Source organism: Urocampus carinirostris, chromosome 1, assembly GCF_059441175.1.
Source record: "Urocampus carinirostris isolate Australia breed hairy pipefish chromosome 1, RoL_Ucar_1.0, whole genome shotgun sequence".
NCBI classification, from domain to species: domain Eukaryota; kingdom Metazoa; phylum Chordata; class Actinopteri; order Syngnathiformes; family Syngnathidae; genus Urocampus; species Urocampus carinirostris.
This window is the reverse complement of record NC_142349.1, coordinates 28,904,826-28,931,333: the sequence shown is the minus strand read 5'-3', so window position 1 is coordinate 28,931,333 and position 26,508 is coordinate 28,904,826. Positions and strand designations below refer to the sequence as shown.

At 39.2% G+C, this 26,508-nt stretch overlaps 1 protein-coding gene across 2 annotated transcripts in view; it reads left to right on the top strand.

The window, feature by feature from the left end:
- The window catches only part of llgl1 (LLGL scribble cell polarity complex component 1), a 37,216-nt gene that overhangs the window by 4,805 nt on the left and 5,903 nt on the right, over window positions 1–26,508 (top strand). For both annotated transcript variants that reach the window (XM_088333660.1, XM_088333652.1), the window contains exons 2-20: window positions 1,467–1,564; window positions 9,341–9,422; window positions 9,505–9,665; window positions 10,910–11,056; window positions 12,328–12,490; window positions 12,648–12,783; window positions 13,539–13,593; window positions 13,835–13,989; window positions 14,132–14,352; window positions 17,950–18,017; window positions 18,458–18,632; window positions 19,454–19,558; window positions 21,085–21,377; window positions 21,459–21,609; window positions 21,691–21,829; window positions 22,600–22,913; window positions 24,320–24,511; window positions 24,588–24,660; window positions 24,734–24,839. In XM_088333660.1, the coding sequence (XP_088189786.1) occupies window positions 1,467–1,564; window positions 9,341–9,422; window positions 9,505–9,665; window positions 10,910–11,056; window positions 12,328–12,490; window positions 12,648–12,783; window positions 13,539–13,593; window positions 13,835–13,989; window positions 14,132–14,352; window positions 17,950–18,017; window positions 18,458–18,632; window positions 19,454–19,558; window positions 21,085–21,377; window positions 21,459–21,609; window positions 21,691–21,829; window positions 22,600–22,913; window positions 24,320–24,511; window positions 24,588–24,660; window positions 24,734–24,839 (2,834 nt within the window). The remainder of the gene's footprint in view (window positions 1–1,466; window positions 1,565–9,340; window positions 9,423–9,504; window positions 9,666–10,909; window positions 11,057–12,327; window positions 12,491–12,647; window positions 12,784–13,538; window positions 13,594–13,834; window positions 13,990–14,131; window positions 14,353–17,949; window positions 18,018–18,457; window positions 18,633–19,453; window positions 19,559–21,084; window positions 21,378–21,458; window positions 21,610–21,690; window positions 21,830–22,599; window positions 22,914–24,319; window positions 24,512–24,587; window positions 24,661–24,733; window positions 24,840–26,508) is intronic.

Here is a 26,508-nt window from a genome sequence, read left to right as displayed (position 1 = left end):
GGAGTCTGAATTGCATTGATTTTCACATATATTAAATTTCAGTTATAGGTAGTTTCCTGCACAAAAAACAAGCTGTTTAAACTTTGCAGAGACCTTAAACCTGAGTCAGCCTCCCATCAGTTTGGACAACTTAACCTCATTTAATAGTTAGTGCGGTTGTCATGGCAGTGAAGCTCTCGCACTCTTTATCCTTCTAATTTTCTTTCCTAAAATGTGAAACTTGCAAGGTCGTGTTTTATTTTGGGACGCTGGTTAAACTTAATTGGTTCTAAAATGCAGGAATTGGAAGTAACTCACTCGAATCAAATCACCATGAACAACACAGAAAAAAATGACCCAACATAACAATGCTTACAGAATCATTTGACATTCAAAGGTATTATGTGTTTCTATGCTTCATATTGAAAGTATCCTGTGAAATTTAGTTTCTTGTTATAATATAATTGTTATCACTATCATGGATTACAACATAGTGTACATTGTTCACAATTAGATTAGACATGGCACTCCTAAATAAATATGTAATAAAACACTTCAAAGAGAAAAAAATAAAGATAACGATTGGGAAAAATACATACATACATACATACATACATAGGCAATATTTACAAGGTATTGCTTTTTGACTGGACTAGGTAGTAAGTGCATCATTAAGTACTGTAATGACATTCCTGCCACAGAAGTGTTGGTTACACTGTAAAAAAATAAACACATCCACACATACTTTCATCTGCGATACCAGCTGTATAACCAACACAAAGGTGCTCTCTCAGGAGGGGTTCGTGCCTCTCGGACCCCAAAACACTTCAAGCCAGTTTCATGTTTGACTTAAATCAAAGTTCTCCTCTCTTGTTTATTCACTGAGAAGACCTTAACTTCTTATGCTTTTTCTCTTCAACATTTATACTGCATATTTTACCCTGGAGTGTCATGTCAAATCTTGTTGCCTACAATGTTTCACAATGCTGATATCAATTCTTATTCCATCCCCTTCCTTTCACACATAGCACGGTGTGATAGGAAAGAAGAGCAGTCAGCTGAAGTCAAATCTGATAAAGATGCTATTGCTTCTGTTAACAAATAAATGCTTTGTTAACTCAAGAGTCCACAAGATGGAACCTTTAAATGGATTTAATTTTTGTGGGTGATCTTTTTCTTTTAAAATGAAGGCTGCCATTTTTGTAAATCCTTCACCAATTCAATTAAGGGTATCCTCCCTTTTAGACGCCTCAGTCAGACCTATTCAAACACACGCAGACATTAAGAAGATGTGTCTTAAAGGATGTTTTGCCTTAAATGAAACACATATAGGCTTCACATTCATTTTTCAAAGACAATATTTGGGGAGATTTTCATGTAGGGAAAAGGTTGATCCTTGATCATACACATCTGTCCACATTTGGGGAAATATCATTTTAAATCTGCGCATTCATTGTGTGTTTCTGTCTGTGTCACTTTCCCCAAAGACTGTAGAGCATGGATTCCCACATCAACCCAGCGCACTTGCTCATGACCCCCAGCTGCAACTCATGGCTATTGGCACAAAGGCAGGGGCCATCAAAGTGTATCCTTTCTCAAGGTTATATCCAAATGGATAGTATGAGGAGTAGGTACATTAGCTAAGTCTTTTGGAAATGTTTGTTTTGTGTTATTTGAGGGTTTGCTGTAAAATGTTTCATTTTTTCACGAGTTAGTGTAATTCATTTTTAAACAAGGCTGACGGAAGTTGGGATCCAATAGGTGGGTCTTAAGCTAATGACAGCGCTTAATAAACTGGTGTAAAATTAGAAATGATATGCAGTCAAATCAAATGAAAATGCCTGTTTTAGCTACCGCTCAAACAAATTTTGATGGACGAAGTGGTACGTAATGTGACCTAAATTTTGGTCTTAGGCTTTTACTTATTTCACACAAATTCAGTTTCAAGTATGGTCACTGATCTTTCTTTTCAAACAATGTTTTAAATATTGTAAAATTTGGTGAAGTCGTGCATGTACCTTACACAATTGTTCCATTTGGTGGGAGAACACTGATTTCTGGGAGTTTGCAAGTCACTGCCTTACTAAGGAACATTGGACTATATGATACAATTTTACCGGTAGGTCAAACACATTTGAAATATCGATGCTCAAATTTGGATATTACTGTAGCACCAAAAAAAAACGTACAAACTGTTCCCAGCTGTAATTAAACAACTTCTATTGTGCTGGTCGGATACAGCCAGAGCAAAAACAAAAATTGATTTCCAAGCACGCTCTTTCAGACTGTTGGAAAACTGTTACCCTTGTTTTCAACTTTCGTTTATCAAAACAAAGACACACTTTTCTGCCCAATTCTGCATTTTTTAAGAGACAAGGTCACTACCGAGATATGAGGGATATTTCCTATTTTTAATGTTTATAAACTTGGTAGGGTATTATTTTAGAACACATCATTCCCTTATATCTGGAATTTGGAACTTCTTTACTTGCTGCTGCCATCTCCTGGCTTAGTCATAATCGCAGCCTCTGTCAGCCCACTCATTATGTGTGTGCTAGAATGTATATTCCTGAGACACACTCGAATAAACTAATCTTGGGCTCTGGGTTGGTTTTGATTATGACATCTTTTCTTTCACCATTGTAATATTACACTGATAAAATAAAGTGGGGGGAAAAAACGTGGAGACTAGTATGACGTGACTTCAGCCCCCCCCCCCCCCCATCCCCCAATCTTCCTTTATAATGTGTTCTGCCTCGACCAGCTTTGCTAAAAGTAAGATTAAAATGAAACAAAAGGGGTTTTGAACTCAGTTGGGCATTGTTAACACATACTTAAAAAAAATTAAAAGTTAATTTATCTATTAAGGACACCTCCAACGATGCATTTCACCTTTAACTGCTGCCGTGAATTGCAATTTAGCAACAGGTACAGAAATATTGGTCGCAGTGTGTGGTGGAAGTTGGCAAGGACAGACACAAATAAAAGATCCTATTGAAGTTATGCTGACTGATCTGCATTCTCAAAACATTGACGTTGGATCACAAAGGAAAACCAACAATTGGCTCATAAGAGATTTTTCTGATGAAATTTTGGAATCCTTTACATTTAGAGCTTTGCCTGGTGGCAAGAGGATTCAAGCACGAGTCCAAATTATTTCCTTTTGACACATGTTGTGACGAACACTGGCACTATGACTGAGGAGGTTTTATTGTTGGTTGTCAATAATTTTTAGTTGGCATGCTCTTGCTTGTTGGTTTTTAGGACTGAGTGTTAAATAGATGAATGCTATCAAACGGTGGCCAGGTTTCTTGTTTTCTATGTTTGTGTCATTGTGTGAGGTGGACATAAAAAGACAAACGTGTGTGTGTGTGTGTGTGTGTGTGTGTGCGCAAAAAGAGAATCAATTCTTTGAAATGCCAGTTTCAGTGTTTCAGAGAGGAGGGGGATGAACAAGATAGACTGGTGGTACCAGGCTATTGGAGGGGGGAGAGAAAGAGAATGATGTAATGAAAGACTGCGTATTGGAGTGATGCAGTTAGATACAAGCTATATCGAAGAAATTTCTCTTAAGAGTGTCAAATGGGATGAAAAATAACTTCACTGCTCTCCCATAAGGAATGATACAGCAAAATCCAGGCAAGTCTTCCCCATGTTTTAAGAGTCTCAAATGCTGCTGGAATTTCTGAAATTCAGCACAGACTACAGAGCATACAATGTTGAGGAAATGTGCAGCCGCAGTCTGGAAAACTTGAATTGAGTCATTTTAATGAATTAGGCCACACCTACAAGCTTGCAGAGCAGTTCACATGATTTGTTCACATGATCCACCTGCAGATAGCAATGGCATTTTGTTTTCTATTTCTGCAAAAACATTTGGCTAACCCAACTGCTTATGTCTACCATTCTGTTGGTTTATTAATGTATGTTTTCCGGCAATAAATACATGTATAAATTGCAAGTCTTTCTGTAGCTTGTAAGATGAGATGGTCTGTTTTTTTCAGATCTAAAAGCATCTTTTACCATGCTAAAACAGTATTTCATTATTTATAAATTTCCCAAAAAAGTAAAAAGAAAAATCTGATTCATAATTGATTGATAATTTGATTCATTGATTATGTGCAGTTGGCAACTTTGTCTTTGATGTAAACATATAATTTAAAAAAATCTTTATGTATTCTAAATCACTAACAGTCCACAATAAAACACTTGATGTAATAGCAAGCATGTGAAAATAAAAGGTGGCATGAAGCACAAGCGCCCACTCGGGTTATAGTAGCAATACAACAAAGTAATTCGTGTGACCCCTATGGGGATCAACCTCTCCCAATCCTGGCTGTGTGTACAGACATTTTGGTAAGTGTCTGCCATATTTATTTTCCATGTCCATGTTTACATTCCCCTAATAATTTCAGGCTCCTTAACAAGGTCTTAACCTAGAGGCCCAGGTTAACATACTTGTTCTACAATTCACACTGTACATTGTTGCCAGATGTTTGAGGAGTAATATTACAGGCTTTAGTTTTGGTCTGAATTACTGTCTGGAGCTTGTGCAGGGAGTGGGACAATGTGTGTGAGATATTTTGTTTCCATTATGCATATGTCAAGAAGCATAGCAAAAGATCATGAGTGCAGGCAAGGAAATAGTCATGGACTCCTGTCTTCTGTCGTGGAATGTGTGCCCTGAGTTAACCCCTCTGTGTGTGTGGATCGTGAGTAATAGCTTTGTTGCTCAGTCTTGTCTTAATAAAGGGAGCTTTTGAACTGGTTTCCAAGACAACCAGTCCAGTTGCCCAGGATAAAGTGTTCTTACCAAAAGACTTAAATCTGCATCCCTGCTCATCTGACAAGTGTTAGCTTGGCTTACCCTAGAAAAGAGTTAACTTGAGGTTGAAGTGTAGCCAAGTCTGACTTTATCATATCTTGTACTCTCTGGGCTAAACTCAACAAAACGTTTGTGACGGCACACGTCTAGTATCGGTGACTAACTCTCTGAGGATGAGCTAATATTTACACATTTGCTCACAGATACATCATTGCTGTGTGTGTCAACGTGTTTTCAGCAGTTCAGTACATTCCAACGGAAAACATTTGAGTTCATGGTACGAATCAATAGCTACGCCAGTTGAGTTGGCATAAGTTTGTTTACACAACAAGAATCCTGGTAATAACCGGGTTAATTAGCGTATTTTCACGACTATAAGGCGCACCCCCAAAATAATTTTGTTGTCATATTTTCCATACATAAGGCGCACCGGACTATAAGGCGCTACAGTGAGAATGACAACAAAACAGTCAGATAGTTCAGTCAAACTTTTTAACCCCCCCTTAACATTCTGGCGGCTTGCAAAGAAGCAAATACGGTGTCTGAACGATGTCACCAATCACTCAAATTCGTCATTCCACATACCATTAGGAAGGTTGTTAAACTCTTGGGATTCAAGATTTGCCAACCATTTCTTAGTTTCTATTTTCTTGTGGACAGCAAAGTAAGAATTTCATTGTTCAGGGAATGCGGTGTGGTTCTTTACTGTGCATATAACAATAAACACTTTGATTTGAAGTGAATATGAAAATTGACTCATCACAGAAACCTCAAGATCAAAATGAAACAAGATACTGGGAAAATATAAAGCCAGGGTAGCTCATCAAAGTCGTCTTGCAGCAACTGGTCCGCTTATACCGTGAGTGTAGTAAATCCAACCGTGTGAAATATTTAAACACTCCGAAACATGCCATAATGCTGACAAATAAAAGAAAAAATCCGCCGAGAAGCATCTGCACTGATGGACATTGCTTGTTGCCAGCTGTCTGTTTAGCCACATAATTCCTGTTAACAAATACAAAGTAAAACATGTTTTCTCCATGCCGTAGAGCAACCTAACGTGTGATTCACATTTACCTTTTTTGGCCAATTGCAGACTTTTTTTGCCCTGCTTTAGCCTACGCGAGCCTGTAAATGCTGAAAACGACCCGCCTCCTTTACCCCCGAATAACTATATAATAGCCAATAGTGACCGATTCAAATAAACATCGAAACATTGGTTAGGAAATGAAACACTGGTGTATATATATCCCAGCATACACCGCGGACTACTTCTCCTACGGGGATAATCTAGTCGCCGGTTGCGAGACCTTGCGACTCAATATTGATCCATATACAAGGCGTACTGTATTATAAGGCTCATGGTCGGCTTTTGAAAAAAAAAGGCTTTTAGGTGAGCCTTATAATCATGAAAATACTGTACATTGTTTTTAATATAGTTAGTGTTAGCTTACAAAACTCGAATTCTGACAGTATTTGGGTTATTTTTGGCAAGTTATGAGGCATTTGTTATGGAATCCACACCCACTCACTTTCTCTACATAAGGTACATACAGCTGTTGCATTTAATCATTAAAAAGTAATGCAAAGTGGATAACATTTCAAATCCAGAATCTGGCGTGATTCTGCTGAGGTGTCTTAAAAAGGCTAAACTTTAAAGTTTTATACGTGCAAATCAGAGGGGTATAATTGTTGCTAGATTCATAGCAAAACAACATGTTTTTATTCGGGGTATTTCAGAGGATTGATGCCGTGGTGTAAAATATTGCTCAGCTCTTGATGCGTCTGTTGGAGATTTCAAAGTGACTATATCAGTTACATTGTTGGCAATTGGGACACATGAAATCCCAGTTGATGTAAAGGGTGGGGATTATATGAAGAATGTTTATTTGCATAGCTCTAAATCACAAGAAGTCTCAAAGGGCTGTATCACGTACAGACGTCTACCACACCATGCCCTGATCTGAAACCTACATCAGGGCAAGGAAATACTTAAAAACCTGCTCATAAGGAAATTAAGAAATCTTGATATTGTGTTTCTTGATGGGGGTTGGAGTTTCTTAGCTTGTTTTTAGTGTGGACGATGTGTGTGATAATAAAGGTTGAAGTCAGGAAAATGTTTGTTTTTTTTAAACATTTTGTTCTGGATTCAAACACATTTGACCACTTATCGAGTGCCTTTTTAGTATGCATTGTCCTCTTTTTACAAAAATCCTACGTCATCCGTTCTTTCTGACATCCATATATTATTTGTGTGTGTGCGTCATTGGTTGTCCTGCCTGTGTCGTGTGCGCATGGAGTACAATGTCTTCTGTTTGTGTCTATTCAGACCGTGAAATCACTTTATCCCTTATGCCTCACTGGACATATATCTATGTGTATAGTGTTTGAAATATTGTGAGTTTATGCAGACACCATTGTTAACATTTGGAGCAAGGAAAGAGACCTATCTATAAATTCATTGGGCTATTCAACAGGTTAACAAAAAAAAACATGTTAGAAGATGTGACGTCTCTTAATCTAGTCTTTTGATATATGTAATGTTTTCTTGTAAATTTTCACTTTTTTGTTGCCTGTGACTTACTGTTTGAGTATTTTGTTTTCCCCCTCCAAGGATTGTTTCTAATTAGCGCCTTGCTGGTATTTCTTACTTGTCACGTACGATTGGACTTTACTGGATCATGTGCATTTGTCTTTATTTGAAGTTTCTGAAGTTCTTGGCAAAGCTTTCTGTTCGTTTGCGGCGGCTCCCTTCATGTGTCAGTTTTGTCCAACTTATGTTGTCCTACATTGAGCACAGTTTTATTTGACATTTTAAAATATTTTTATAAATGGAGTTTTGATGGAATAGACAAGTGAGTTTTGATTCTGTTTTTGTATTGTTTGTATGCTGTACTGAAAAACAAAGGGACTTCCTAAACAAAAGTAAAACATTAGCAGGCTATTTGCGTTATTGCCTTCCACATTTGAAGCCTTATTCACTGTAATCCATGCTTACTTTATATTTCTTGATGGGATTGGCCAAACCTTTCTCTTTTGCATTGACTGAAATAACTATTGTTGTAAAAATATGTGCTTTATATATTTGAACGGTTAATATATACATCAGTGAGCGTTTTATTATCAATGTATGTTACACATTGAATTACCAGGACAATGGTGGACTTGTAGTATAGCCTATGCATCTATGGGGAGGGAAGTTGACTGAAACACATACACAATGCATTTATGGTAGATGACATTCCTTCTATGACATCATCACTAATGCCAGGAAACATCTGGGGAGAGTGAGTGATTCTAGATAGGAACTTGGAATTATGAGTTGTCATCGAATCTCAGCTGTGTGTGTGCCTAATGTATTTGAAATACATCCATCCATATTCTAGACCGCTTATCCTCAGAAGTGTTGCGGGGGTGCTGGAACCCATCCCAGCCATCTTTGGGCAGTGGGCAGGGGGACATCCTGAACCGGTTACCAGCCAGTCGCAGGGCACACAGAGACATACAACACTTCTTTTTAAACTCTTGTGCTCTATTCATTTCACATTAATGGCCCCATTTCCTTTAAGAAGTATTTCCGACAAAGGTTGTGTTAGTGTTTGAATCGCCTTGAAATTACAGTACCGTAAAATGCTCTTGGTCACTGAATAACGCAAAGTCACCCCTACCAGCTTAATACACATTTGTGAATTAAAAAATTTCCTCAAATTATTTTACAGAAAATTAACAATACTAACATTCAAGTGACTCTTATGGCACTAGTTAATTTTAATTGACTGCCAAAAATTTAATTTTACCGCAACTATGTTTCAGTAGTCCAAGTCAACTGTAATAAGCGCTAACAATGATACAAAGTAGGAAACGATAGATGATAATATAAGTATGCAACCATTAATCTACATGGAAATCTACAAATTTGATCATTCATTTATAACCACCTATACAAAATTCCTAATGAAATGTTATTTTGCTAGTTCGCGATTTTGAGAACACACCAGTGAACACTAAATTGGTGACCCTTTTAATCACAGCAAAAACAGTGTTTTTTTTTTTTCTTCCGACAACATTTGAAGGAAGCTTTTTTTACTTAGAAGTTGCAGTGTCAAAAAGTTTTACTTGGAAAAATTCGGAGCGCCCACGCACTCCGCCAATGTGGATATGTGGTGCAGAAAATATGTGGTGGATAGACTGCAGTGTGGAGGCCCGCCTTCTTCACGAAATATTTAGATGGTGAAGATGGCTGGGGTGGTTGGTTGGTAGGGGATTTGGAAAGACAGTGGGAGTGTGTGAGTTGCCAGCCAAGTCAAGCTAGTTCTACCAGATATAAACTTAATGGAAAATTAAGGATTTAATGTTATGGTAGGGCAGCACGGCGGCTCGGTGGTTAGCGCGTGTGCAGCACAGTTCTAAGGTCTTGGGAACCTCCTGTGTGGGTTAAAATCCAGCTACCAGCCTACCTGTGCGGAGTTTGTATGTTCTCCCCGTGCTTGCATGGGTTAAAACTATTATATTTGTGGGTCTTAACATTATGCTCAGTTATGGGGCACCTGGTGTGGAGTTCACAGGACTACACAAGGACATTACTGCTGTCATACAACTTCACTTCCTGCCAGGGCAGGTAAGCACAAAGCTAGTTCTTTTCATGTCTTGCTAATAAAAATTGATGAGACTACACAAGTTTGTGGTGTTATGTTTTGCAGGGTCGCCTGTTGTCACTTCTGGATGACAATACCATTCATTTGTGGGAGCTGACTGCAACGGCATCCAGGCAGGGGGGCTGGTTTAAGAGAGAAAATGTGGTAATTTTGCAGGAAGTGGGTAGCTACTGCCTTCCAGGAAGACCGGGCATTGAGACCTGCAGGTATTGATCAGCAAATGTATTTGTTTTTGTTCTATTAGAGTGTTGAGTCAAACTTGGGCCTTTATGAAGCAAGTGCAAAAGGTTGGAAACGGAACAGTGTCAATGTTTTGTATCAAAACAGGCTCGTCAAACTTTATACAGGGTTTGTATGGAAATACATAAAAACACTTAAATGTTGTGTTTGGGTAAATAGCTTGTAAATGCTTGAAAATGTTGCCATGTTTCTAAACAAGTCTTCTTAAATGAAGCTGATACTGCTCTCTGGTTGCTTCGCTTTGCCATTGCATTCCTTCTTCTCTTGTGATTAACTGCTGCCGGCATTAGTTCGTATGGCATTTTTCTATGAAGCGTCATCACTCGCCATGGGTTGTGCCCAATGGGACAGGTGCATGCTACGCCTTAACAAGGCACCATAAAATATGTATCAGTTCAAGGATTATGTATCACTAACAGTATGGACATTTATTATTGGCCATGTAAAAAAATCAAGGTAGCATTTCCCAGTGGTAAATTGTAATGGGAAGAACTTCCTGCCACTGAAAATGTAAGCTACATATTACTGCCATTTTAGCAAACACCTTTTTGGGGAGAGACTTGTCTCGAACATATATGTATTTGATTGACAAACTATCTAACATGTCTTGATTAATGTACACCCATGATTAAAACTCGCTTATGTAAATTAAAGATATATTTTTGTCTTTACACATAACATTATTTACGTCTGATTTTATTGTTTCGTTTTAATGGGACTGGAGGAATTGAGAAATGTTCTTTGAAAGTTGCTTAGGAGGTAGAGCGCTCGTCTTGGGATCAAGGGATCCCAGTTCGAATCCCGGCTCGTCCGTGTTACTTGTCGAAGTGTCCTTGGGTAAGACACTGAACCCCTAATACCCCCAATAAGCAGGTTAGCGCCTTACATGGCTGCAAGGTTGCTATTGGGAAATGTGGAGCACATTGTAAAGCGCTTTGGGAAGTCATTGACTTGAAAAGCGCTATATAAATGTTGATCATTTCATTTCTATTTTAAAACTGCTTGAATTCGGCTATGAAAGAGGTGTACCAACCCTGTTTGTAACATGCCTTTCTAGGGCTATGATCATTTAAAATTTGTGACCATCATCTTAAAAATTTGGATACTCACACTTTTTGTAAGAGAAAGCAAAATAAAACTTAAACAATTTAATTTCTTCTTATTTCTTCTAAAGAAATAACGAGCAATCTTCTTTCCTAATTCCCTACAGTACCACACGAGTGACTGTCCTCCTCCTGCTGAGGTCACATGAAACCCTCTGCATCGGAACAGAGGGTGGTGGCGTCTACTTCCTGGATTTGTCCAGTATGTCCCTAAAAGACAAGCAAACATTGCTCCAGGATCGGATCACACAGAGGTGAGATGCTTGCAAATGTTATTCTTACAAAACAAGTTTAAAAATGAATTAGAAGTTGTAAAATTGAACTCTACTTAATGGTTAAATCAGTGTTTTGGTATTGATACTGAATTTTCTTGTATTTTTGCATGTAAAGTCAGACAAGTTTCATTTTTCCTGGGTTGGCCTTTGGTGACGCAGCAATGATTTTGTACTGTGTTACTGACTGGCCCACCAAATCCCTCATTTAGCAGTCTTGTCTAAGTAAGTAGGCAGGGCAGAGGCTAATGAGGATACTGATAAGTATGTGTGTGTGTTTGCGGGGGGATACAAGGGATGGGAGGTTTTGCACAGTGAGACTTTGTACCAGCTGCCAACACGCAATGTTCCGGGTGGGGAAGTGTCTGCTGAATATGCAACACATCGACACACACATACATGCACATCCTCGAGTCCCTTTTTGCAGGATGCCTGATTCCCTAAAAATACTTATAAAGACAATGGAATTCTGTGGTAGGGACGTTTGTGCCCCTATGATTCTGGAGCAGATCATCCTTGCCTTGTGTGAAGAGTGTGATTAAAAAAAGCATGCAAGCATTATTTTTCACAATAATTAAGCTCAGCGCTACTTTTGTTTTGATTCGAATCCGCCGCCCTCCCCCACTCTCTGACCACTGTTTCCTCCCACTCTCTTCCCTGTCCTATAGCTGATGGAATCCTCCTACATTTCAAGGGTGTGTCCTGTTGAACATTCTTCCTCAGAGGAATGTCTTGTTTGTGAGGTCCAGGAGTTTGGATCCTGCTTATTATCCACTTCTCTCCTGGTGTTAGAAAAATAACAGCCTTGGCTTACATTTATGCAATACTGTATTTCTGTCATGCATGCAATTTATTTTTCCAAATTATGCCTTTATTTTAATGGAAAATGTGTTCTTTAAAAAAAAAACATGACAATCAGAATCGAGTTGTCATTGAAGAAATAACTAGACTTGGCCTTTATGTCTGCAGACATAATCGTTTTATCTTGGTTAAAAATATACATGATTCACACCGGGTTTTTTCTAATAATGGTCCTGGAAAAATTTGGAACGTTGGCTTTGAAGATCCCTGAAAAGGGCTCGTATGGCCATGAAAAAGGTGTATGAACCCTGTACTATATTTCATCATTTCTTATTATCTAAATACTTTTAATGAGCAGTCAACTTTTTTCAACTTTTAAATATTTATTTTTTGAAACTAAAGGTTTCAGATTAAGTTATATTGCTATTAAACAAGACATTCAATGTTTTCAGCCTGCCAGAGGACTACAGATGTGGGAAATCATTAGGGCCTGTGGAATCTCTTCAGGAGCATCCTCGGCAAGCAGGGAAGTTTCTAATTGGCTACAGCCGAGGCTTAGTGGTCCTGTGGGACATGAGCAGCTGCAGAATAGAGCAGCTTTTCCTTGGGAATCAGGTACTAGCGCAAACTGGTCAGATGTTCTGTGGGGTTTCTTTTATTTGTATTTGTATTACTGCATAAAATATATAATATATATCAAATATCATGGTTTTGACATTCTGTAATTGTTTCTGTCAGTCTTTTGATCATATCCTGTACAAATTTTTTACAGCAGTTGGAGAGCTTGGTGTGGGAATGTTCGGGAAATCTATTCATCAGTTCTCATAGCGATGGTGGCTACTCTGTGTGGACAGTTGCTAATGGTGATGGCAACACTCAGCAGCCAGTGTCCTCTACCATTCCGTATGGTGAGAAATGGTCACATATGTCTGTATTTACCAGCTGAAATATATTTGAAGGGTGTTTAAATGGGTGCCCATTTGAAATGATACAGCACAGTGACATAGGGTTCCCTTCAGGGCTTCAGTTTAGCTGGTTAGAGAAGCTAAAAAACTTACTTTTCTTTTTAAGCTAGTCATGTATCTGCAGCATCACATTTGCGGGTGTGATCAATATGTCATAATGGCCTGGAAAAGAGAACCTTTGTGTGAAACTCGTCAATCTATTCTTGTTCTAAGAAACTGAATTGCCAAGATATCCTACAATATTGTGTACTACTCCCTCAAAGAATGGCACAAATGGGCTTTAACCAGAGTAGAAAAATGACAAGTATTAGTCTCTAGTGTGAGAACTAGACATCTTGCAGGTTCTCAACTAGCAGCTTGGTTATATAGTACCCACAAAACGCCTTTGTCAACATCTACAGTGAAGAGGCTACTCTGAGGTGTAGGCATTCAAGGCAGATTCGCAAAGAAAATGTCATATCTAAGACTGACTGACAAAAGGAAGAGATGAATATGGGCAAAAGAACAGACATTGTACAACTCATTGGATAAACAAATGTGCGACTTTTTCATGGAAATTACAACATCGTCTGAGTGACCCAAACCGTTTGATATCTAGTGTATTTTCACTTCATATTTTGCCTTTCATGTTGCTTTGTATGTCCATAATTTTCTAGATGCAATACAAGACTAGTTATTTTATGTGGTTATCATTTCAGGTCCCTTTCCTTGCAAAGCAATTAACAAAATCCTATGGAGGACAACAGAGACTGGGTGAGTAAAGTTCCTATTTAGATAAAGATTATCCCATATAGTTACTTATAACATTAGCAGCGTTTTATGCCATTTTGACGTCTGGATGGTAAATTCACAGTTTGAAAATTACTATGATGACTATACAGATACAGTACAAAGGTAATGATTCTACATTGGATTTGTTAAGTTCGCGAAATAACTACAACAAGTTTCCAAGATGACAAATGAATAACCACACACATCTTGTTTGCCTCTCTAGGTCACCAATTTTGCTTTACAGCGGGGGGATGCCTAGAGCCAGCTATGGAGACCGTCACTGTCTGACCATTCAGCAAGACAAAGAGCATGTCACCCTGGACTTCACTTCCCGGGTCATTGACTTCTTTACAGTCCACAATATTGAGCAAGAGAGAGGTAAGGGTATTACCAAAAATTGAGATTACCAAGTATTCTATTCGCCTACTTTGAACGTTTCTGAATGCTAGTTGTTGATCTATTGTTTCATATAAACCACATTAACTTATGTAAGAGATTTAATGTCAGTTTCTCCCTGTAGATTTTGATGACCCATCTGCACTAGTGGTCTTACTTGAAGAGGAGCTAGTTGTGATTGATCTTAAGACTCCCGGTTGGCCTTCTATGCCCACTCCATACCTGGCTCCTCTCCACTCATCAGCAATCACATGTTCCTGCCACATAACCAATGTCCCTCCCAAACTTTGGGAGAGGCTGCTCAATGCTGGCAAAGGACAGCAGGACCATGGACACACACTCCGAGTGAGTCAAGATTTACTAGTCTGAAGTATGGTCTTTGGGAACTCAATTATGATACCCACATTTTGGTTAGCGTGTACTACCATGAATAGGAGACTGAAAAAAAAATCTAGATTTTTTTTACTTCTCCTCATTTATTTAACTTAAGTATATTGTACAGGGCAAACTAAATAGTTGTAATGGTTCACAGTTTCATTTGTTTGACCTCTTGGTTCCATCACATAACTTCCCTTTTCGGCTAGCCACTTGGCCTTGTTTCCACTTCCCCCCCTTCCATTTCTTTGGGTGGGATAAGTAAAAATTTCAAACATAATTCATGACGACTCTGTCATCACTTTGAGCTGCCATTATTGTGACATATGCGACAATTGTTCATTTTTTTTTTGCATTTATAGTTTTTCAATTTCAATCAACTCAAAACAGTAAGGCTCAATCCCAGCTTTCATTTACCCATTCAACCTTGTTATTTTTTCTCATCCACCTACCACCTTTTTGTTAAAGGAAAAAGAACGATTTCTTTATGAATTATGAAAGTACTTCTTGCTTAGCACTCCATTACTTTTGGCTGTGGCATGCCTCTATTGTTCCTTTTTTTTTTTTAGCTTTATTTCGACAGACGCTAAAGCGGTTATATTAAAAGGGGTTACAACAATAAACTCTGTTTTTTAACTTGCATTAGAAATAACTGCAGTGCTTATCTGGTGGAATACTTAATTCTTATTAATTCTTCATTTTCCCGCAACACCTGTGCTTTTCCTTCTCTTCAAGTATCCTATGTTGGAATTTACATTCCATAACACAACATGAAATCATAATTGGTTCATTCACTCCCAGGATTACTTCCAGATAGTTGGTAATGCTGAAGGGGCGTGGCCAGGGAGAAGCTAGGGTCGTCCTGACCTGACTTGGTGAAAAGGAGCTTGTGTCACTCAGTCATATAGCTCACGCTACGTTTTTCAGAGGGTTTGGACTTTCTTACTGTTATCTTGAACGTGCTTTGCAAGAGTAGGGAGTAAAATTCCCCAGAGCCGCCTTTCACTCCTGCCCTTGGTACTTTACCTGGTCTTGAATCTCCCTTAGGGTGGAGCTCATGTGACCAATTTTTTTTCATGTATTCTTTTCTTACCCCACAAAAATGTTCCACTTCCACCAAAAACTACACAGCAGAAGTTTCAGTCATGTAAGTTGATATTTACAGGGAGCTCAATCACTGTATGAATTTGAATTAGCGCCCATGAGATGGATAGATAGATAGATAGATATATAGATAGATACTTTATTCATTCCCGAAGGAAAATTCACATTTCCAGCAGCATCCCTGAGCTGAGAACAGTACAATAATAAAGCCAAAAGAATACAATATACAAATACCCAGTGTGACGTGCAAATGCCCACTGTAGCGTGTTATATAGAGTAACTAAATAGTGCTTCACAGAATACATATTGCAGTAAGATTCAGTAATATCCAATGTAGGTGGTGTGGTTTAATGTGGGCCTTTACTCTGCCGGGTGGAGTTAAAGAGCCTCATGACATGAGGAAGAAAAGATCTCTTCAGTCTGTCCGTAGTACAAGACATTAAGCCGGTTACACACACAAAATAATGATGTCTTAGGTAGATAATAAAAACAAGAAGAAAAACTCATCCTTTATTAGAGTCTCTTTATGCCTGTCAGGAAAGGTTGTGCAGTGTTTTTCAGCAATTTGCAGCAGATGCTTCAGATCAGTTTTATCTTTTGTGATATGAGCAGAGTATTCCTGAATCAGCAACACACCTAGTCCTGCAAGATCATTGACCACACTGATCCCGTGAACAGTTTCCAAAGCTTGTTTGAAATCATCCCGGAATTACCATTCGTGTGGTTCAACATCAAGCTAACCAACAGGAAGGTCCATGATTTTAAAGAAAGTGCTAGATCTAGAGGACACAAAGTTTTCTAGACATTTGGTAGTAACGGTGTCTAAATCTAGATACCCTCTTTTGAAAATAGAAGTTTCATCTATGTTGATCTTGTTTTTCCATTGCAGCCACCCTAAGTTGTTTTGTTGATGCACTGACTTGATTGTCAAACAAAGCGAGTGTAACCGTTTCTGGTGTTGGATACCACAGGCAATTGGAAAATTTCTGAAGAGCAGCCTTAGATTTTGCAGCATTTACGTTTGAATATTCCACCAAAGACTTAAAAAAGCTGCAAATCAGTACGAGGGGCACTTGGAGCAAGAGGTGCCTTGATCTAGGCCTTCAAGTAGATCGAAACATCCGTATTTTTAAAGAATAAATCTGATTTGTCATAACTTGTTCCTGGTTTATCATCTTCCGAACTACTACTGCTACATGATAATTGAACTGACTCATTGGCAATTCTTTGCTCAGCTTCCGATTCTAGGTGTTGTGTCAAAAAGTTGAGCATTAGCATGAGCAATGTCAAACAAGTCATCAAGTTCTTCTTTGAACTCTTTTTCCTTGGCTTTTTGTGTTGCTGTTTGTCGTCCTGTGTTCTTTTTTAGCAAACGCCATGCTTGATAATGCTTTTAAAGTTTAGTCTGACAATTTTGTGGATCTCAAATTGTAATTCTTGCTTTATTCCAAAATGATGATATTTCTTTCACTGTCACTGCGGAAGACGCTCTGATGGGCTTGTGCAATTCCAAGTGTTGATAAAGAAAGAAACCAAGAGCCATGCAAACTGATGACAGCTCTCTTCCAGTTAGTTCAGACACATAAGTACCAAGCAGATGCACTTCTTTCTTTGATCTAGTTGAAACCATGTTGTTCATGGGAAGACCGCCTGCAACATGAATGAACATTGATTAGAGAGTCTCGCCATTATGTTTCCTGACTTCATGCAGATGTAATATCTGTATCATGGTGTGACAAATGTATTTTGTGCAAGCTGTGATCAGGAAGATAATGTAAGTGAGAAATGTTTGAATGTACTGAATATTTACCTGATGCTGATCTTTGAATGTCAATCACTTCTTGGAGGACAAAGAAGGTCTGCTGACCTTGTCCTCAAAAGTAGGTCAAGGGAAATTACACCAGTTGAATTAGACTGATCTTGCTGAGCAATGACTTGTGGTTCATAATTGTTTGGGATATAAATTTGCACATCTATGGCTTATCCCGGCATCTCTTGAACTCCCATTTAAGAAAACTGATAGAAAACGCCAAACTTCTCAGCATTTTAGCTACCTCTAAAATGTATTTTATTTAGACCAAACTGCACAGCGATTGTTCTTTTGTGTAATGGAACACAATTAGGGGGTAAGACAGTGACTTTTTGCAACTTTGAAAATTAGCTCCACCCTAATCTTTCTCCCTAGGAATTTAAGTTCCATAACACAAAATTGACACATATACATAGATTGATTTCCTGTCAGAAGGGTTTCCAGTTAGTCAGTAATGGCAGATTGACACAGGTTCAGAGTGCTATAACCTTTCATATCTTTATAAAAGTAAGTTTTTGTCCGATACTCTTCCCCTTCCCCTACTCTTTGCAGAGGAATGGGACAGTCTTTAAGTCTCCTTTTGTCCTTTTGATCTGTTGTCTCATTATTGCCATTTGAAATGATAATCTTGTAATTTGCTTTTGTTTTTATAGAGCTGGCCCATTTGCGGAGGGAAAAACCTGGCTCCTCCTTCGAAACAACAAGAACTGCTTTTGACAGGGTACCTTCACATGCGCACACATGTACAGACATGTTTGGTGTTTGTCTTTAACCAAAAGTTACAGCCATAACATATCAACGTTTACATTTCTTAATGTTGTGCCTCAAGGATTTTCATTAAACATTATTCACTGGTTAGAATTCTCCTGCATTGCTATGGCAACAACTAATAAGCACACTTTAAAACATGAGTGGGGCACATGTTTTGCAGGGGCGGTCTTTGCTCATTGCAAAAATAAAAACACAAATGAATGTGATGTGTAGTAGGTGAAACTGTAAAATGAAGCAAATGCATTACGTACTTATTGTACATTTACAGCAAACATTTGTTTTAAGTATTTCTGTTAGTATTTTAATTGAAAACAAGGGTACATTTATTTTAATCCATTTAATATATTTTCAATTTAGGTAGTTTTTCGATGACACAATTTGCATTAACAGACATGAGGACGGCACAGTGCGTTTCTGGGACGCGTCGGGGATCGCCCTCACGCCGCTGTACAAATTGAGCACGGCCAACGTCTTCCACACAGATTGTGACCCCTGTGACGAGCCCCATGATCCTTGCAATGACCCAGACATGCAGCAGGAGGAGGAATGGCCCCCGTTCAGGAAGGTGAGAACACAACAGGTGCAAATGGAAGACTGGGTCATAGCTCTTATCGAGAGTAAAGTGATGTCCGGGCCACATGATCATCAGATTGATCTTATATGTGTTTGGACAAAGTGAATACAGTATGTTCCCCCGAGTGATGTGTGTTGAATTACCTTCAATAAAAAAATAAAGACAGGAGCAGTTGATGAATATTGAAATTGAGTAGTAGGACAACATTGTCGACGCTTTTTTTTTTAGATATGATTGAGACCTTTTTCTGAAAGACATTGCAGCTTGTCAAGATGGATTTCCTAGTTTTCAAATTCCACACCTGTTTGGCGTGTTTTTATATTCCTTTTACTTCCCACGCACTCGCCTACATGGAACGACACACTTATCTGCTGTATCCTGTGGTAACCTCGCTGCATGTTTAGGAATGGGGCCCTCTAATAGGAAAAGAGAGCCCTCCCCCACCCCGAAGCCCTTCAGTAATGAAAACCAGACCCATCACCCCACTTCTTTTCTGTTAGACTTCCAGCAAATTCTATTCAAATTTGGTATGTGTATGTGAAAGGCGGTTTCATAAATTTTCCCCAAGTGTGTTTTCAGTGTGTTCAGCTCTAAAATTGAGCTGCTTTAAACTGAAGTGAGGGACTATAGTTTTATAGTTCTTCAGTTGGAGAGGGGGGAAAGGTTTCCTCTTTGTTTTTATATGCTCAAACTCCTGACTGTGTTGATGACCTAACTGTGGGTGTATTCCAGCTGGCTTCTATTTTCCTCTCCAAAGTGGCACAATCGTATTACATTGCGAAGGTTTCCCTAATAAAGTGTTTTGTTTTTAGGTGGGCTGTTTTGACCCGTACAGTGATGACCCCCGCCTGGGCATTCAGAAAATAAGCCTATGCAAGTACAGCAATAGGTTGTTGGTGGCAGGCACGGCTGGCCAGGTAACTGAATGAACAATATTTGTACATGACTTAACAACCTTGCTCCACTTGCGTTGTGTGACTTTATGCGTTTTTCATTAATATTAAGCAAAATTTGTGGGTAATTGGTCGCTGTGTCGATCCGTACCTATGGTTATTATGAAAAATATTAGTGCTGTCTTTTCATTTTCAACCAGTCCACTATTACTGGATGTGTGCTCTCTCATCAGAATATACACGTCTTTATTGTCATTGTTAACAACTGAGTGAACAGTGTTTGGAACAAGATTACACATGGCACTTCCAAACAAGATAAAACAAACAAGATAAAGACTTAAAAGAGAAAAGTAAAATAAAAGGTCAGAATAGATAGGCAAAAATCTTAGTAGCGTTTGTCCTTAGTTGTAGGTGCAATCGTCTTATGTAATATGAGTGCAATAAAAAGTGGCGAAATAACCTCTAGCGGCATCAAAATGACCAAATAAGGTATGAAATACCCATTTTTCCATACAACTGGCAAGGGATATATTTTTCACTGTTTTGCTTGTTTTAATGATGTGTATGCCTACATTGGACCTAATTTGGGTGAGAGTATGATAAAGAACAACTTGGAGAAATATTGTAAATACAATGTGCGTTTGTAGTCAAGTAGTCAACTAAAACCAACTTTAAATGATGGATCAACAGTGGTGAGTGGTTTTATTAATACAGTATACCGTATATTCCGCACTATAAGGTGCACCGGATTATAAGGCACAACCCCTAAAAATGTTTTTATGATTTTTTTTTCTTTATGTAGAGCACATCGGACTTTAGGGGGATCAAATTAAATGTACAGTAAGAGCTGTGGTTGCAAAACAATTTTAAAAGTCTGTATTTGTGAATTGATAAGTTGGAATATATTACTGATCACATAAGCCATAACCTTGTATGCAACGGGAATTGAACCGGATCGCGGCTGTATCCCATCAAATGGACCACTCGGAGATGTCATCTGTGACCTTAGTTGTCTAGTGGATAGAAACTGGCGCTCTTCCTGCTCTGTATGCTTTTGTGGTCAGTAACTCATTTTCCTTGCGAGACTGGGTGATTAAGATTCATTCCTACCCGTGCTATCCGGTTTGATTCCCGTTGTCATGATTGTTATGCACCTGTGTTCAGTGATAAAATTAATCAACTGATAAATAATTACACAAATATGGGAAATCATTTCCATTTTTGTCAGCATAAAAGGCGTACTGAATTATAAGTCGCATGTACAAATTTCTGAGCAATTTTAGTTGTTTGTGCCTTTAAAATACGGAAAATCTGGTATATATTTTTTGCTCCCTAAAGTAGCAATAGCTTTGTGCAAAACTTAAATGATACCCCATAAGGGAAATTTGTGTTGTGCTTGGGTCTAGTCCAAACATCTTCCCTTCTCTGTGTTTTGTTGTCAGCAACCCTATGATATTTCTAATTTTTTTCTGTAACATTTCCACTTGCTGGATACCCTGGAGGCCCTTGTTTTGTTTCTAAGCTCCCCTGCGTGTTTTGTGTCTCCTTAGGTGATCCTGCTGTCGCTGAGTGACGAGCGCTCGGACCACACAGTGGACATGTCTGTGGTGGACCTGCTGCAGGACAAAGAGGGCTTCACATGGAAGGGCCACGACCGTCTGGAGCCGCGCCTTAAACCCGCACCCTTCCCTCCCGGTTTTCAGCCTCAGGTCCTGGTGCAATGCATGCCTCCGGCTTCTGTCACCTCTGTGGCGCTGCACGCTGAATGGAACCTGATCGCCTTTGGAACCAGTCATGGCTTTGGCCTCTTTGACTACAACAGGAGAAATGCTGTCTTGGCCAGGTATGACAACAATTTTACATAGTTTAAACAAAGTGTGTTTCTGCTGTATCGTTCTAACTCAGTTCAGTGTTTTTCCTTCAGATGTACCTTACACCCAAATGATTCCTTAGCTATGGAGGGTCCTCTCTCCAGGGTCAAGTCCTTGAAGAAGTCCTTACGGCAGAGTTTCAGGCGTATCCGCAAGAGTCGGGTGTCTGGAAAGAAGCGCACAATTACCGCACCCACAAGCAAGGTGTGTTCTTGCTCGTCCCAGAAACTTGAGAACAATTGATGGCCTTGATATGATTCTGTCATTTCGTTGTGTTCTGTCAAGGTCCAAGAAGCCAACGCAGCCCTTGCAGAGCACGAAGACATTGCTCCAATCCAGCGAAGGATTGAACCTCGATCAGCTGACGACTCATTGTCGGGAGTCGTTCGATGTCTGTGCTTTGCTGATACCTTCTTGCGGGATGGTGCGTTAATTTGCTCACTAGTATTATCTCTGTTTTGTATGTCTGACAATCGATTCAGCGAGTAGAAATTTAATACAAATTGCACAGGTCCCATTTTTATCTCTGAGCCATATGTAATCATGAAAAGAGCATAGGTTACCGACCCCTGCTCTACACAAAACTGTGTCATTTGTACCACGACATCTACTGGGCAAATATTAAACAATGCCCTTTATATATAATATTCCTGTCTAATTGCTAGTTTTTTGTTGTAAAACCGACCACTATCCATGGGATCTACTGTGACAATCAGCACTTGTATTGAAAGAATGACCAGCCTTTATTGTCATTAGAATATGGACTGTATCTGAAACCTGTTTTTTTTTACCATTTTCATGCTACACTAACAAAAATCTGCTATGATGAGCACAAAGTTACACTTCACCCTTCTTACCCCTTTTCTTCTTGCTATTGTGTTGCACGTCCTGGGTTACCAATGCTAAAAGTTAGATAGGCGTGGAAGAAAAAAATATAAAACTCAGTTTGGCATTGTTTACTCAATATTAAGACAACATTTTCCCCTTCAACTTATAAGGACACCTTAAACGACGCTACCCAAAATAAAATGATCCTCTCGAGCAACTGCTGTTGGCCACCCCACTAGGTACCACCTCTCAAGGGCCCCAAAAAATAGTCAAATTACCAATTTAACTTGTATTCCTTCTTTGTTCTAATGTCTGCATGATTTGTTAACTCCAAATGGAAGCTGATGCTTTCTGATTGTTTACCAGGGACCCACCACGGACCCACTCTGTGGGCAGGGACCAACTCTGGCAGCGTGTACGCGTACGCGTTGGAGGTGCCCGGTGTGTGTTCGGGCCGTGGTTCCGAACGGGGAAGCGCCAGTGAGAGCGGCGCCTGCGCGGAGGCTTTGTTAGGAAAAGAGATCCAGCTAATGCATAGAGCCCCGGTAGTGTCCATTTGTGTGCTGGACGGACGAGCCAAACCGCTGCCCGAGCCGTATGAGGCCTCGCAGGACCTCGCCATTGCTCCCGACATGGCCAATCCTCATTCTGTGCTCATCGCCTCTGAGGAGCAACTCAAGGTATCCTTATACCAAAGTGGTCGGCAACCTTTTCTGTACCAGGGACTCCTTTCATTTCTGACTATATTCTTGTGGCCCAAACCAATAAAATATATAACCACAACATTAATTAACTGTTCTAATATTATGCCATAATCAACTGTGTAAACACTAGACACTGGGGATCTAGATGACACAGTTAAAAGCATTTGATTTGATCTCATCATACTATTTTTGCTCATGGTCCAACATTGTTTGGATGAACTCTTACCCATAATGTTCTATTACAACCAGAGGTGGGTAGAGTTGCCAAAAAAACTACTCATGTAAAATTACTGTCACTTCATAATATCACTCAAGTAGAAGTAAAAAGTAGTCATCCAAATAATTAGTAAAAGTAAAAAAAAGTACTTGGTGAAAGAACTACTGAAGTATTGAGTAACTGCAGCAATATCTTATTTAAAAAAATAATATAAACAACCATTCAACAAGATCCTCAAAATCCATCCAATCAACAAAAAAATTACATTTAATTTAAAATAGATAATAAACAAGGTAAATTAAGTACTTTAATAACCAATAACATTATAATCGTAAAAATCAAAGAACTACATTAAGCACAAGTAGCACAGTATTTAAAGTCCAAGTACTTTTTAAGAGGCTCTGCAGGCAGAACAACAAGCTAGCCCAGGGTTCCGCACCCCAAAATGTTGAAGGAGCCATATTGGACAAAAATAAATGTCAGGAGCCAAAAAAAATTAAATGCTTTTTACAAACCTTATAATGAATTCAACACATGCTGTCGGTATTTTCAAAATCACTAAGTTAGATGCAGCACATCCTGTGGAGAATGACGTGACTATCTAATCTGTTGTATCATACCTCCTCAAGGTAATAATGAATTACGGATGTTCATGTTGACAATGTCTGTGTATTGTTTGTTATTGCAATTTCTGTTGCAGCCAGGTCATCCTGGAAGGGGGATTACCTCATATGCACCCCTTCTTAAGGTTTCTTCATTTTCCTCATACTGAGGTTTAGAGTTTTTCCTTGCCTTCATGTATGTTTTAGATCAGGGGATGTTGTAATAATAGTCTGCGGTTTGCAATAATCTGTGAAAACTTTTGCAGATTAGCCCTTTGAGACTTCTTGTGATTAAGCTGTACAAATAAACATGTCTTGACTTGACAATGTTTAATTGTTTTGATATACTGTAATTAAAGAAATGCAATTAGGAAATCCAATTCCTTATGTCCTTTTATTTTGAGGATTAAAAAAACAACAAAGGTGCGTAATGTGCCTTTTATCTGGCCTACAAAAAGAGTGGTAAATAAAATCATAATTATTACACTTTATTTACACTTTCTGTGGAGTTGTTTTACCCTTTTTACCTTTGGGCTCCTAATATGAGATATTTCTGTCTGTAGGTGTTCTCCTTGCCTAAGGTGAGCGCCAAGACGAAATTCAAGCTGACGGCTCACGAGGGCTGCCGGGTAAGGAAGGTCGCGCTGGTGCTCTTCAGCTCCACGGCTCAGGAAGACTACAGCGAGCACACGCTGGTCTGTCTCACCAATATGGGTGACATGCACCTTTTCAGCATACCTGGCCTCAGACCGCAGGTAGATTCAAAGGTGTTAAATAGCTTTTATAAGAAGCCCCCTCAAATCACACTTTTTGCCTCTTGTGTTGTCTTAGGTGCGCTACGACTGCATCCGCAAAGAGGACATCAGTGGCATTGCATCATGTGTATTTACCAGAAATGGACAAGGTGAAGTGTCAAAGACTGTCCATAGTTGTCAACATTCCAAGCGCGTCTGTCTAATGATCGTGCGTCCGCGCAGGCTTCTACCTGATCTCGCCCTCGGAGTACGAAAGGTTCTCCTTGTCTGCAAAGGTTTTCACAGAACCACTGTGCTCTGTCGCACTGGAGCGGCTCACGTTGGCCAGGTAACTTCTCTAAATGTAGACATTTTTTTCAGTAGAAAATAAGTGAATAAAAATGCAGCCCACCAATGAGCGCCTCCTTAAGGCTGGTAAATAAACAGAACACAGTTCTCTTTCATTTTTAACATATGATCATGACAATACTTACAAAAACAAACACATTATATAATATATATAATATATATATATATATATATATATACTGGACTGTCTCAGAAAATTAGAATATTGTGATAAAGTTCTTTATTTTCTGTAATGCAATTAAAAAAACAAAAATGTCATACATTCTGGATTCATTACACATCACCTGAACTATTCCAAGCCTTTTATTATTTGAATATTGCTGAATTTGGCTTACAGCTTAAGAAAACTCAAAAATCCTATCTCAAAATATTAGAATATCATGAAAAAGTATACAAGTAGGCTATTCAACTAATCACCTGAATCATCTAATTAACTCGAAACACCTTGCGAGGGTTTCCTGAGCCTTAAAAACACTCAGCTTGGTTCAGTAAACTAAATCACAAGTATGGGGAAGACTGCTGATCTGTCTGCTGTCCAGAGGACCATCATTGATACCCTCCATCAGGAGGGTAAGACACAAAAAGAAATTTCTCAAAGAGCAGGCTGTTCACAGAGTTCAGTTTCAAAGCATATCCACAAAAAGTCTGTTGGAAGGGAAAAATGTGGCCGGAAACGCTGCACAACCAAGAGAGATGACCGGAGCCTTAACAAAATTGTGAAGAAGAGCCGCTTCCAGAATTTGGGGGAGCTTCAAAGACAGTGGGCTGAAGCTGGAGTCCAGGAATCAAAAGCCACAGTTCACAGACGTGTCCGGGAAATGGGCTACAATAGCCGTATTCCCATGGTCAAGCCACTTCTGAACTCAAGACAACGGAAGAAGCGTCTGACTTGGGCTATGGAGAAGAAGCACTGGACAGTTGCAGAGTGGTCCAAAGTCCTCTTTTCAGACGAAAGCAAGTTTTGCATTTCATTTGGAAGTCAAGGCGCCAGAGTCTGGAGAAAGGCTGGAGAAGAGCAAAATCCAAGTTGCTTGAAATCCAGTGTGAAGTTCCCACAGTCAGCAATGGTTTGGGGAGCCATGTCAGCTGCTGGTGTTGGTCCACTGTGTTTCATCAAGTCCAGAGTAAATGCAACTGTGTACCAAGAGATTTTAGAGCACTACATGCTTCCATCTGCTGAAAAGCTCTATGGAGATGAGGATTTCATTTTCCAGCATGATCTGGCACCTGCCCACAGTGCCAAAACCACCAGTAACTGGTGCACTGACCATGGCATCACTGTCCTTGATTGGCCTGCTAATTCCCCTGACCTGAACCCCATCGAGAATTTGTGGGGTATAGTTAAGAAGAAGATGAAAGACACCAGACCTACAAATGCAAATGAGCTGAAGGCCGCTATCGAAGCATCCTGGGCATCAATAACACCTCAGCAATGCCACAGGCTGATTGCCTCCATGCCACGCCGGATTGATGCAGTAATCCGTGCAAAAGGATTCCCAACCAAGTACTGAGTGCATCAATGGACATTTTCAAATGTTTGATTTAGTTTTGCTGTTATAAAATTATTTTTTTTACTTGGTCTGAGGAAGTATTCTAATATTTTGAGATAGGATTTTTGAGTTTTTTTCAGCTGTAAGCCAAAATCAGCA